Source organism: Anastrepha ludens, chromosome 5 (genome assembly GCF_028408465.1).
Source record: "Anastrepha ludens isolate Willacy chromosome 5, idAnaLude1.1, whole genome shotgun sequence".
Taxonomy (NCBI): Eukaryota; Metazoa; Arthropoda; class Insecta; order Diptera; family Tephritidae; genus Anastrepha; species Anastrepha ludens.
The window spans coordinates 16,524,649-16,538,999 of record NC_071501.1 but is presented as its reverse complement, the minus strand read 5'-3'; the positions used below and the strand labels follow the sequence as shown (position 1 = coordinate 16,538,999).

The 14,351-nt window shown below is 35.6% G+C and overlaps 1 protein-coding gene across 1 annotated transcript in view; it reads right to left on the bottom strand.

Annotated features, from left to right (window-relative positions):
• Window positions 1–14,351, bottom strand: part of LOC128863611 (gamma-aminobutyric acid type B receptor subunit 1) — a 290,985-nt gene that overhangs the window by 97,049 nt on the left and 179,585 nt on the right. The window contains exon 7 of the mRNA XM_054102849.1: window positions 5,764–5,913. Within this exon, the coding sequence (XP_053958824.1) occupies window positions 5,764–5,913 (150 nt within the window). The remainder of the gene's footprint in view (window positions 1–5,763; window positions 5,914–14,351) is intronic.

Here is a 14,351-nt window from a genome sequence, read left to right as displayed (position 1 = left end):
AACTATGGCCCACCCTCAATGCTAAACGCACAGAATCTTTGCTTGGCCAAAATAAACACAGTCTTAGCACACTCATTTCGGTCATAACGGGGCACTGCCTAATAGGTAGACACGCCCAAAGGATGGGTGTGCAAGCACATGTCTTCTGTGGAAGTTGTGTTGATGAGGAAAAGGAAGAGACAATCTTCACAATCTTCACCTTTTTGCCATTGTCCTTGTCTATTCAGACGAAGATTTGTCTGACCTAACCTTAGTGGTTCGAAATTTTAGTGTTTTGAATTTTCCATGTGGCTTGTAAATTATACGCCTTTTAAAATCTCAAATCTAAAGGTGTCTTCTCTACAGTAGTCTGAATTTTTTCAAATTCTCTAAAACGAGGCTTAGCAGCATTTAAACTTCACTGTTTTTCATCAAAGAAAAAAACTCAAAATCAATCGAAAGGATATAACGACCTGCCCCGTTACGCTTAAAGTGCCATCCGTTCACTTGAAATTCACACACCGCTTCAGCGTTCTCTCTCGCACTTCCCCTAAATGCAATTTGCACCACTTTCACCGTAAATATATCATTCATACGCTGCTGCACCTAACATGCCACAATCGACTGCAACACCACTTTTTTGGCCAAAACAAATCCAAACTCGAATCCAAGCAAATTATGCACACCTTTGAGGGTGCGAGTACGTTTGTAGAGTAGAAGTAGGAGGGAAAGAAATTTTGCATTAAAAAAAAACCGTTTTTCGTTTGCAGCTCCACGCTGGATATATTTAACAGCCAGCGTTTCGATTTCAAATAACTGCTAGCTTGGCAGCTTACTGTGTGCGCGTGTGTGTGAGTGAGTGCATGAGTGTAATCAATTTTCACTCGCCGCACTCGAAATCGCTATCCAAATACACACACAACTGCCTGCGATTGAGCTAACCAAAGACAACTGTCTCTGCGACTGCCTAACTCTGCTTGCCTATTAAAATGTCGAACGAATGCCGACGTAGTGAAAATAGACAAATGTATGGGCAAGGAATGAAGCGCACACATACATAGGTAGATAAATACAGGTATATGAACTATTCCTGTTTTTGCCAGCCAGCTGTGTTGGCGTCGGCATTGCGAATTCAATTCAAAGCTCAGTGGCGCTTGCCAAAGTGCACTTTTCACATCCATTTGCTGCTCGAAATCAAATAATCCTTCAATTTCACGAATACCTTTCTATGCTTTACAACTCCTCCACGTTCGCTCATAGACTCAACTCCATTTAATATTACTTTATTTTATTTACTTTTTTGCTTGATATGCCGATTTCTGTGATATCTATGTATGTATGTATATATTTTTTATTTCCATTCACTTCTCTTATTGCCCACTCACTAGCTTGTCATTGCATTTGATGTCGGCATTGGTCGCGGCTTTGTCGTTGCTGTTCTCAGTTCGTCCAAAGAAGCAATGATTTATTCTCAAGTACTTCCGTCAGCAAATCAACAGCAGTCACTGGTAAAAGGCTTTATAAAGCGCCACTCACTTTTGCATAGTCACTTGTATCTTCTATTTTTCCTTTTTTTCGCTTTTAGTGTTTGTGTGTGGCTGTGTGTGTGTTGCTTAGCAGCGAAGTGATATTCATTTTATCACCTGCTCAAGTTCAATGGGCGTAGAGTAGAGAGTAACAGAGAGAGCTGGCCATTGGCTGTGAATGTCAGCGCAGTGCATTGAAGTGAAGGCTCATTTGAATAATTTTCTTAAATATGCAAACACATGCAAGTCAAGGACGCTTGCACTTCTATATGCAGATGTAGGCTTGGCTGCACTGGCATACACGCGCACAAACAGAGTTTGGTTGAAGTGCACTTTGAGCTGTTAAGTCAAAGCGTGGCGCATTTTATTACTTGAATTTTAAGTAAGTCGATATGAAGGTAGGCGCTGTTGGTATTTGGAGTGGCACAGATGCACATCTGCAGAACGTAGTGAAAATGAAATGATGAAGATTATTGGGAGCTTTTAAAACTTCGCATTATTGCGTGCCAAAGCTTACTTATCGAAACTTCCGGCAGGTAATGGCCAGTTGAATCATGTCTGTAGGAAAGCTGAAGTTATCTTTTCGTAAGCAACAACGACTTGAGAATTATTTTATCTGGTGAAAGGTGGGCTGATGGAGAAATTTGCCTAAACTTTTCATGTTTGGGGGAAAAGCGTTCGGAAAGCAGTTTCTAGTGATGCCGTGAGTGCCAGGGGAAAATACCTTAAACTCGCAAGTGTCTACCATTGGAAATGAAAGCATAATAACTAGTGATGTATAGTGATTCTGAGACAAAGTACTGTAATAGTCCTTAAATTTTACGCACATATACGAGGTGAGTTAAAACAAATAAGGTGAATTTTCAAGTTTTCCGGGCTCCGTTCATTCGACTTTCGATTATTAGTTTTTTTTTTTAAGTTTTTACACTCGTCTCAAAGATAAGTTCACGGCTTTAGCAATATATCATTTTTGGTTTGTTTCTGACAGGCATAAATAAAGCAAGTGTTTTGCGTGTTCGGTGATTTTCTGCTATCGAAAAAATGAAACAAAGAAGTTGCATCAAATTTTGTTTAACTGCTCAAAAACACTTGAAATGTTGACAGTGGCATACGGTGAGGGTACTCTGAGTCCAAAAAATGTCTACAAGTGGTACAAGCTTTTCACAGGAAGACGTGACGATGTGAATGACGATGCTCGCTCTGGCCGCCCCAGCACATCAACAATCGATGAAAATGATGAGAAAGTGAAAGAAATTGGTTTTTTTTTTTTTTTTGGAAATTGGAAAAGTAATGAATTACAATCACAATGAATTAAAAAGCATTAGCGACTAGGCCATCAGCTTAAAAAATTGTTAAAAGAAATTGTTATGGAGGTGCGTCGCATCAAAATAAGAGAAGTTGCTGAGGATGTCGGCATATCGGCATGTCGGTTGGCTCATGCCATGCAATTGTTTCGAAAATTTTAGGCATGAAGCGTGTGGCAGCAAAGTTCGTTCCAAATTTGTTCGTTTTGACCAAAAACGATGTAACATGAGCATCGTTCAGGAATGTTTGAATCACGTCAACGATGATCTAGATTTGCTTAAAAGAGATATAACTGCGGACGGGTCATGGGTATATAGTTGTTGACATCGAAACCAAAGCCCAATTGTCCCAATGGAAGAGTCCAGGAGAGCCAAGTCCAAAAAAAGCACGCCAAGTTCGATGAAATGTCAAGGCTGTGTTCACTATTTTCTTCCATTACCATGGAGTAGCGCATCAGAAGTTCTTACCACAAGGTCATATGGTAAATGAGGAGTATTGCTTTAAAGTTTTGCGCCGTTTACGTGAAGCAATACGAGAAAAAAACGACCGGAATTGTGAAAAAAATTCATGGCTTTTACATCATGACAATGCACCTGCTCATTCACCTTTGCTTGTGAGAGATTATTTGGCCAAAAACATAGCTTTAGCATGCCTCATTTGGACTCCTCATGCGACTTTTTTCTGTTCCCAAGATTGAAGAGACCCAGGAAAGGATGGCGTTTTGCGACGATTAAGGAGATGAAAACCGAATCATTGAGAGAGCTCAAGGACATACCAAAAAGTGTATATAAGAACTGCTTGGAGGATTGGAAAAAATGCTGGCACAAGTGCATTATATCTGAGAGGATTACTTTGAGGGAGATAAGATAGAAATTGTTGAATAAATAAATATTTTTTGAGAAAAATTAAAATCACTTTATTTTTTGAACCCACCTCATACGTTTTTACTAAGCCTTACAAACTTTGTACGAAATTTTAAAGAATTCCTCAAATTTTAATGAAAATTCCAAATTCTTTATTGGGAATTCGTTTTGTTGCCCACTTAATGTTGATGCATGTAATATTGTATAAGTTTAAGATGGCTCAAAAATCTCTTAGATTTTTAGCCTTTTTTTGCTGACGGTCTTGTGGATTTTCTACTTATAAAAAAATTTCTAGCATTCTTTGTATGGAAAAATACATAAAACACGTTAAGAATGATTGTCTAATATCAGCGTCAACTGTGAGCCACATTAACTGCAAAATTAAAAAATTGAATGCGGTACAAAACTGCATACTTGGAATTTTTCTAAAAATTCTCAATAAAAGGTTCAGAATTTCATTGAAAATTTGCTGAATTTTTATTAATTTTATAATATACAAACTTTGAAACTTTGAGTAGCATGGTTTTTGTTTTAGTATATAGTTTACATGAACCTAAATATATAGTATAATATATATACTAAAATAATATGTATAAGAAGCATGGAGCTTGAGTGAGTGAGACCTTTTAGGCGCTGCGCAATACGATTTTAGCATAAATCGGAATGGTTCTTCGGTTAATAGCACTGGTTTATAGCAAAAATGTAGACCGTTGGTGTATTGGTTTAAGTGGTGATTCTTCCCGAATCCAACTAGCACTTCCGCACCATTTTGTTGCCACATCCTTGTTACCAACTTGCTTAACGGTTATTTACAGCAAGACTATATCCAGTCTGCGCGGTTCAAGAACCTTATTAGGTTGTTGACATCTAAGCCAGACAGCTGTTCAAGACTCTCGAACAGCGGTTTCCCCAGGGTTAACATTCTGTTCTTCCATAGGGCAGGTTATTCGCAGAGGAAATGGAAGATTGTCTCCTTTTTCTCCGGTTGTTTAGAACTATGACACGATGTATTGTGAGTGATGCCCATTTTGCCGGCTTGTTCTTCCACAGACTAAAAGCCGTTATGACTGCCGTTAATCTACAGACGTCCCGTCGTTTCATGCTTATTACTGCCGATGATTGCTTGAGGTTGTAGGTGGGCCATAACGTTCTGCTAACTGTGCATTTCATCTGGTCCCTCCATCTGCAATCCGCGAGTCGGAGGTATTTTAGGGAAATTGCACTCTTGACTGCACCAAATGATGTGAATACCGATTCTGCAAGAGTATTATTCATGGCGGATCCCCTTCCTGCCAGTTCATCCGCTTTTTACCTTCAATCCGGTGTCCCAGAACCCAGACTAAGGTTACTTTATGGTTTTCACTCAAGTTGCTAAGGCTATTCCTGCTTTGTTCCACCAGTTTAGAGGTTGTTGTCGCCGAATCCAGTGCCTGGATTGCGATTAGTAGCCTACAAGCTTCCCCAATGGCCAGTACTTCCGCCCGAAAGACACTGCAAGCAATAGGGTAATTCTTATGATGAATCGCTCGAATGTTTCGAAAACGGAGTTAAGTTTTCTTGTTGACAAGTTTTTTAGATGTATGGAGCTTTTCGTATTCAGCAAAAAAAAGTGGTTCCACTTAAACATGTGTACCTTAGTACGAGGAAGAGCAAGTGAAAAATAATGAAATTTTCCTATTAAAACATATCTACACTACTTTCAAATGGGCCTAATAGTTTCTAGGAAATTGATAAATCATTTAAGTTTTTTTTTATTCCCTATAAAATTTAATTTTTAGCATTAAAAAAAAAAATTGGAAAAAAAATCGAACTTTTTTTGTTACTTTTTCCCTTATAGTAAAAACTGTTATTTTATCAAAAAATTAAGGTACTCACGAAGAAAGTCGAATGAAAGGCATTAAGAAAATTGTGAGTGATTGAAAGAAAGAAGCCAAATTTTATAGTTTTGCGGATTAAATGAAAGAAGTAAAATTTTAAAGTTTCGTTGCCAAATATATATGTACATGCGTATACGAGTATAAGCATAATAATACAATATTTCTCCTCCTTTTCTAGTAATATTTTCTTGTAAATTTATTGTTTTAATTTACCTTTCCTCCACTCCATTGCTCCATATTTAACCAGGTTAAATTATCCAGCTGCGTATCATAGTAACCCAATTTTTCATACTTCCCATTCGCCATTTGCTCAATTTGTGTTAAGGCAATACGATCGCCTTGCGAGCTGAAGGCAACGACGCCCTGAAAATGAAGAAAGAAGTGGAATTGAAAATAGCATACAAAAGAAACTGGTTGCAGTGAAGAATGAAACAGTTACGTTTAATACAGGATGCGCCATCCTTTATATCGGTATGAGAACATTGGATAACTTTGAAAAAAGAGCAACTGATTTGTATAATTAAGGTATTTTTATTTGGTTTGGTTATTTACAATTTATTAAAACTATTTTTTGAATACAATATCAGTCAAGTGGCCACCTTTATTAGCAATCACAAACTGCGATCTTTTTTCTGCGTTTGTCATCACTTTGTCAAGCAGTCCGGGTTTTATAGCGTCGATTTCGGCACAAATGTTTGCCTTAAGCTGGTTAATAGTCTGCGGCTTGTTGGCGTAAGCCTTACTTTTCAGATAACCCCACAAAAAGAAGGCGGAGGGGGTTAAGTCAGGTGCTCTGGCGGCAGGTCGATGTCACTTCTTTTTGACACTAGACATCCCGGGAATTTTCGTTGCAGAAATTCATTTATTGTATTCGCAGTGTGGCATGGCGTACCGTCTTGTTGAAACCAGTAAGCGCCTAAACCTTTCTCACGCATTTGCGGGCAGACATAAAGAGCCAACATCCATCGATATCGGTTTCCATCGACCGTTTCGTTTTCTCCGTAAAAATGTGGCGCAAATGCCAGCCCAAACAGTTACTTTCCGGTCATGCAATGACGTTTCATGGATCTCGTGTGGACTCTCAGTTCCCCAAATGCGGCAATATCGTTTATTCACGCTGCCAGAGAGGTTAAAATGTGCCTCGGCAGTTATTAAAATTTGCTTCCAAATATTGGGTTCAGTGTCAACCATTCGAGCGACTGTTTGGCCGTATTCCAAGCAATGTGATAGGTCTCTCGGCAATATATTTTGTGTCAATTCCACTTTATATGGAAACAAATGTAAATCATCCTTTAAAATGCGCCGCATTGCGGTTTCACTGACGCCAAAATGCTGAGCGCGACGCCGATACGACACTGTTGGCTCCTGGGCAACGCTCTGCCTCACTGCTTCAACAAATTTATTGGAACGTCTTGGTCGTTGATGAACGGCATGTTGACGATCTTTAATGTTGACGCCGATCGATGCGTAGAGCAACCAAACTTAGTCGTCTAGCCAATCATGTTGGGTTTACTAAGGCACTCCAGCACTAGGTTAAACGTTACCTAATTAGAATTTTATAACTACTCGGCTCACCGATTTCGGTAGGTGTGTATGATTTTTATATCTGCACATCTTTTTATTGGAAATATAGTATTTCTGCCTGATAGATGGACATCTGCTTTCTCATGGACTCAGAGCATCTCAATCACTGCCCATTTAATGTTGCTTGTGCTATGCTCAGTTATGGTCTCACCCGCTTGTCTGATTTTTATGTGTCAATTTATCTCATACGTAGGTATCAGATATATCCACTCAATTAAAGCTCTTACTAAGGTATGCCCTAGGTGAATGGGTTGATGCATGACTACTATTCAGAAGTGCACGGGTTCGTTCGAGTCTCCGCGTATAAAACACCAAATCATAGGAAAATAACTGCGGTCATCCCTCGTCACGCAATGGCAAACTTACGAGTGTATTTCTGCCATGTAAATTCTCCTGTAAAAAATCACCTGCCGTTCGGAGTCGGCTTAAAACTGTGGCCCATCCTTTTATGGCTTAACATCAAGACTCGCACCTTAAATCGGAAGAAAAGCTTAGCCAAATACCACATGAAGGGTGTAAGCGCGGGGGAGGGTACGATTCCGGCTCCCTTTGTGGGAGTTTGTGGATGACGACCGCCCGGTGACTGAGATAAGATTAAGTTAACCGCTTCATGTTGCTGATGAAGATCATCAGGTGTCTAATGTCATGGCCTGTTATATCAGCAGGAGTAGCAAAAAATTGAAGGTCAAGTTGTCTTAATCTTCGCCTCGAGAAAGAAGAAGATGTTGAGTTTATTCTTTCTCATCCTCCCTATAGCTGATGCAAAAGGCAATCGAAGCAAAGCCAAGGATCACAGCGTGCATACATCGTAGATTTGTTTAACTCAGATGATCGCTCGAACGTCTCCGATCTACATGTGGCGAGTTGACGATAAGCCCACCATAGGTGCATACCACAGGGATCACAATCCTCTCATTTCGCGGGGCAACTACTTCACAGGTCTCCTGTCTAGCCAGCTCATTATTCTCTGTCCTGCAATGTCACTATGATAAAGTACCTTGATGAGTCTTATATAAAAGAGTTCGAATGCAATCGATAGTGAAGTCAATCATTCTCCTATCGAATGCCCCATCACTGAGCTTAAAGCTATAATTCCCGCTTGGCTATTGGAGTAGAAATTTACTTCTCTGACAGTTATTACACAAGTCAAAAGCCAATCAGATGGTTTTTCGGTTGCAAATACCACTGCTTGGAACTCCCAGCAGTGGTCCGGTAGCTTAGATTTGAGTCTGATGTGTAGCTCCTCGCAGAATACTCCAACACCAAACCTTTTATTAGGTTCACCAGACCCTGTCTGCAAATGCCGCACCCACTGCACTCTTCACTTGATGGAGTGTGAGTGAAGAATGTCTCACTTGGACTAAGTGAGGATGAACATGGGTCAGGTGTCAGGTGGGTGGACTCAAAGTAAAGCGTTTTTCAGTAAGAGCGCTTCAACTTTTTTTTGAATAAAATACAAACGGTTTGACTTTTTTAACTAATTTTTAACACATTTAAGTATGAAATTCGATTTCTTTTGCATTACCACCGCGTGCACGTTTTACGAAGTCCAATCGTTGAACCCAATTTTCGACCACTCTTTGCATAAATCGGCCGAAATTCCAGCAATTTCGCGTTCAATATTGGCTCAGAGCTCACAAATCGTCGCCGGCTTGTTACTGTAGACCAATGACTTCACATAACCCCAAAACGGGACGGCTTGTTAAATGGACCGTAAAATGGCCGTAATGCTCTTAAAGTAGCAGCAACAGAACGATTATTTTCATACAAAATTTGCATGATTTGCAATCGTTGCTCAAGTGTGTAGCGTTCCATGATGAAATGTTTACTAATGAAGTTTACAAATGGCAAGCAAAAAATAAAAAATATTGCGTCGTTCGCCCTCCCTATCGGAAAAAAGTTGAAGCGCACCTATTGAAAAACGCTTTATTTACTCCTCAAAGCGAATTACTAAAGTGATTCGCTCGATTTCAGTAAGACCGTCATAACCAAAAACCAAGCTTTTTTGGATGAGTAAGCAGGAATGGCCAGCTGCTCTTGTACGCTGTATAAAAAATTCATGGCAACATCTTTTAGCAGGGTCCCCTTTACTTCTTTAGCTCGAATTAGGGAGGCATAGCAAATTGAAAATTTCAAAAGCACTTATTTCGAAGTTTTCTTTCAGCAAATCAGCGACATGTTTCTAAATAATGGAGATAGTTCTCTACCTTGTGGATCACCACTTTTTGTGACAACTAAATTTTCTCGATTTACTGGTTGGTTGGTTGGTTTCAGTGAGGGTTCTCCAAGAATCAAATTAGCGCTTCCGTACCATTTTTTTGCCATTTGTAAAAGGTTCTATTTTTATCCTCCTGGCACTGAGCGTATTCTACGTTCTTTATATTGCGACATCAGCTATAACCGAGTGAGATTTGCTTTCCAAAAATATTGCAAATAAATACCTAACTTTTCTAAAAATAGCAATTCCAACAATTTAAGCTATTATTCGCAAAAGTAAATAATTATTTTAGTTGAATGTTAAAAATACGTTGTGACTTTGTTAAGTGCACATAAATCAAAAATGCACGCAAATTCGCCTAAAAGCATGCAATAAATTTGCTCTCTATCTACGATATGTACGCGTAAATATGCTTGCGGGTACTTTTATTTGTGTGTGTGTGTGTGCGTGCACACATTAAGTAAATTGCCGCGAGTGCGCGCAATAGCAACAGTTGCTCACCACACTTCATGCATTCATTTCTCTTTTTAGAACTCATTTTATTTTTGCACTTGCTCGTAATGTAACACTTTTTATTGTAGGTGCGAAAATGCATTGCAGCCATTATTTTGTTGGTTAAATTTCTTTTATTTGAATATTTAACTTTTTCTTCTTACTTTCGTGTGCCATTTCCCATGAGCATCTCATAAAAGCGTAATACCGTAAGTGAATGAGGGGAGAAAAACTGCAAAAACCACTTTTCCATTTAATGTTTACCCTGTTCATATAAAATTAATGACCAATTTTTTTGTACTACTTGCAGCTGCTGCTGCTGCTGTTGCAACAAGAGTTGACACTGTTCTTGTTGTTTTTGTTGTTCTAGTCGTAGTTGAATTATGCTCTTGCAATGGGAATGCTAGCACACAGAGGCATATTTACTCATACTCACACCCATACTACCACAACCGTCTGGGCGTGGAGGAATGCATTAAAAATTCCCAGTAAGTCAAACAGCCTGTGTAATGGTTTAAAGTGCATAGCTGGCTAAGGATGTCGTAGAAGGAAAGCAAGTGTTGGAGCGAGTTGTGCTTATTATTGCTTCAAGTAAGTAGGTAAGTGAGCGGTTCCATGCCAAGTGATCCAAGTATTTTGGATGGGAAGAATTGACGACAATCTCATTCTAAAAATTATTTTATTTGTGGGCTTGGTTATAATAAAAAGTGTATCGGAAATTTGGTTTCTAAATGTTAAATAATTTTAAAATTTATTCAATGTTGAAAATTTTGGTATAGTTTTTTAAAGCGAAATATTTTCGGTTCTTCGAAACATTTTTTTAATGCTTAGGTTAAATATTATATATGAATGTGTTTTTTGTTTCAAATTACACTTCTTTTGAAAAAATGTTACATTACAAAAAAAGAAAAAAATATATTTTTTTAAAGAAACGCATTTTTCCAAAATAAGAAATATGTATATTATAAAAAATACATTGTTCTGAAAGAAAGAAATTTCATTAAAAAAAATACATTGTTTTGAAACAAAATACATTTTTCTGAATTAAAAAATATGTATAAAAAATACATTGTTTTGCGAAAAAGGAGCTTTTTGAAAAAACAAAAATACACTAAAAAAATACATTGATTTGAAAGAAATAAAATTTTTTGAAAAAAAAATTGCATTAAAATAAAACATTGTTTTGAAAGAAATATATTTTTCTGAATTAAGAAATATGTAAAAAAATACATTGTTTTGAGAAAAAGGAATTTTTTGAAAAAAAAAATACACTGTTTTGAAAGAAATAAAATTTTTTGGGGGGAAAAAAATTACATTAAAAAAAATACATTGTTTTGAAAGGAATACATTTTTGTGAAATAAGAAATATTTATAAAAAGAAAATATTTTTGAAAAAAAAATACACTAAAAAAATACATTGTTTTGAAAGAAGTAAAATTTTTTGGAAAAAAAATTACATTAAAAAAAATACATTGTTTTGAAAGAAATAAAATTTTTTGGGGGGAAAAAAATTACATTAAAAAAAATACATTGTTTTGAAAGAAATAAAATTAAAAAAAAAAATTACATTAAAAAAAATACGTTGCTTTGAAAGGAATACATTTTTGTGAAATAAGAAATATTTATAAAAAGAAAATATTTATGAAAAAAAATACACTAAAAAAATACATTGTTTTGAAAGAAATAAACTTTTTTGGAAAAAAAAATTACATTAAAAAAAATACATTGTTTTGAAAGAAATAAAATTTTTTGAAAAAAATTACATTAAAAAAATACATTGTTTTGAAAGGAATACATTTTTCTGAAATAAGAAATATTTATAAAAAAAAAACATTATTTTGAAAGAAATACATTTTTTTTTAAAGCGAAATATTAAAAAAAATATCTTGCTTTGAAACATTTTTTGAAAAAAGTAATACATTTTTTTCTATAAAGAAATACATTTGTTGATCATTTTCAGATGGCGGCCCCCGTAGACAAGTGGGTTGGTGCCTGACTACCATCAGGTATCACCCTGGTTTGAGATCCCGGGGGAAAGCATTTAATAATTCAATTTAAAAATTGTAGTACAGAGCTGTGAAATTGACACTTCATACATTTTGGTCTAAATTTTTATTTTGAAATATTAAAAAAAAATTTATTTTTTATTTTCAATGACAAATGACATAACTGAAATGACTTTCTAAAATGTTTAACAAAAAACTGTAATTTTTTTTTTAAAAACAAAACTAAATTTAACAAAAATATTTAACAAAAAAAATTTTAATAATAAAAAAATTATAAAATAATAAAATTTTTTAATAATAAAAAAAGTTTTTTTTTTTATTAAATTAAAAAAAAAAATGTTTATTAAATTATAAAAAAAATTTGTTTTTATTATTAAAAAATTTTATTATTTTCTTATTATTAATATAAAAAAAATTATTTTTAATTTCTAAAATGACAAAAAAGAAATGATATTCAAAAATGTTTAACAAACAACTGTAATTTTTTTTTTTTCATAACCGAAACAAAATTTCAAAAAGATTTAAACGAAAAAAATTTTTTTTAATAATAAAAAAATAATAAAATTTTTTAATAATAAAAAAAATTTTTTTTTAATTATATTATATTATTATTATATTTTAAATTATTGAAAAAAAAAATTTGATTAGGAAAAAAAATTTATTATTTTATTATTTTACAAAAAAAAATTTTTTTTAGTAATAAAAAAATAATAATTAAAATAATAAATTTTTTTCCTAATAAATTTTTTTTGTTAATTTAATTAAAAAATGTTTTTTGTTATTAAGAAATTTTATTTTTTTTTAATAATTTTTGTTTTTGTTTTTAAAAAATTTAATTTTTTTTAATAAATTAATAAACCTTTTTTTATTATTAGAAAAAAAAAGTGTTTTTGTTAAATTTTTTTTGAAATTTTGTTTTGAAAAAAAGAAAAAAAATACACCTTTTTGTCAAACATTTTGGGAAACCATTTTTTTGTAATATTAGAAATAAAAAACACCCCCATTCGCTTAGAGATGTGGGGGCTACACATGGACTGAGAAGTCCCGGGCCTAATACATAGATGGCACTAGTTTTATTGTATTCACCTCTGTTTTAGTTAGTACTAACCTTAAGAAGACAGCTGTTAAAATTTCATGATATTTTATTCACTAAGTCGTGAGTTATTGAGCTAAGAGTGAAGCTACTTTTGTTATTTTCAGAGCAATGAACCAAAAAGAATTTCGTGTTTTATTTTTGCACTGCTTCTTGATGGAAAAAAAATCGTTTCAAGCGAAGCAATGGCTTCAGAAGTATTATAGAGACTCCACTCCATCAGAAACAACAATAAAATTATTGTTTGCTGACTTCAAACGCGATCGTAGAGACGCTGATGATGCACAACGCAGTGGACGAGTGGCAGTCCAAATGAGGCGGTAGCACCAGAAAACATCAGCAAACATCCACAAAATCGTTTTGAATAATCGAAAAGTGCGATTGTGTTACTTAGCTGACATCAGAAAGATATCAAAAGAATGAGTGGATTTTATATTGCATGATCATTCGACTATGAGAAAGCTCTGTTCAAAGTGGGTGCCGCATTTGCTCACTGTTGACCAAAAGCAAGTGAATCACAAGTCAATCAAAAAAATGGCAAAACTACATTCGGCAACTTAAAATTGGTCCACATCCACCGCATTCGCCAGATTTGGCTCCCAGCGACTACTGGCTGTTCGCAGACCTAAGAAACTGCTTGTCGGAAAGAAATTTCGCTCGAATGAAGAGGTGATCGTTGGAATAGGGAATTTTTTTTGAGGCAAAAGATAAATCGTTCGACTAAAGTGGTATTGAAATGTTAGAGCGGCGCTGGAGTGACTGCGTTGTTCTTGATGGAAAGTGCGTTGATGAACAAGGCTAATGTTGTGCAAAAATAATGTGTTTCCTAGACCTGGGACTTTTCAGCCCATGTGTTATTAGAATACCATAGGTGAGCCTCAGTTCTGATTGTCAGTACAGCGCAGTGTGAGAACTCAGCCGTTTCAAGGTTTAGCCTGAGACTTAATTTCCCTAGTTTCATAGACAGTAGGAGTCATTGGAGTTTGGAGTTAAAATCTTTTCGAGAACGGTTCAGTAGAAAGATTCATAGTATTTTCGTTACAACACCTAAATATGAGTAAAGTTGCCTTCACAAATGTTTTAAAATCGCTTCGGTTTTCAGTTTTTGCCTTGACTTGAGACCACGCCATGGTTAGCCCGTTTGCTCTGATTCCATCGTTAAAGCTGTGTCTTCATGAGCCTAGGGGTCGTTCACTCCTGCGTGATCTACTTGAATTTCAATCTAGGGCCATTCCACTGATTTCTGTGCCAGGTTTCTGTAATGTATGCCCCATTCATCCCCATTTTTGTTTATGGATTTTCAGATGAATCAGTTGTTATTTACTACGACTGAGCAATCCTGGGTAGAAATCCAAGTATCTGGAGTAACACCACGGAGTATGACTCCAAGGCATCGATTGACAAACGG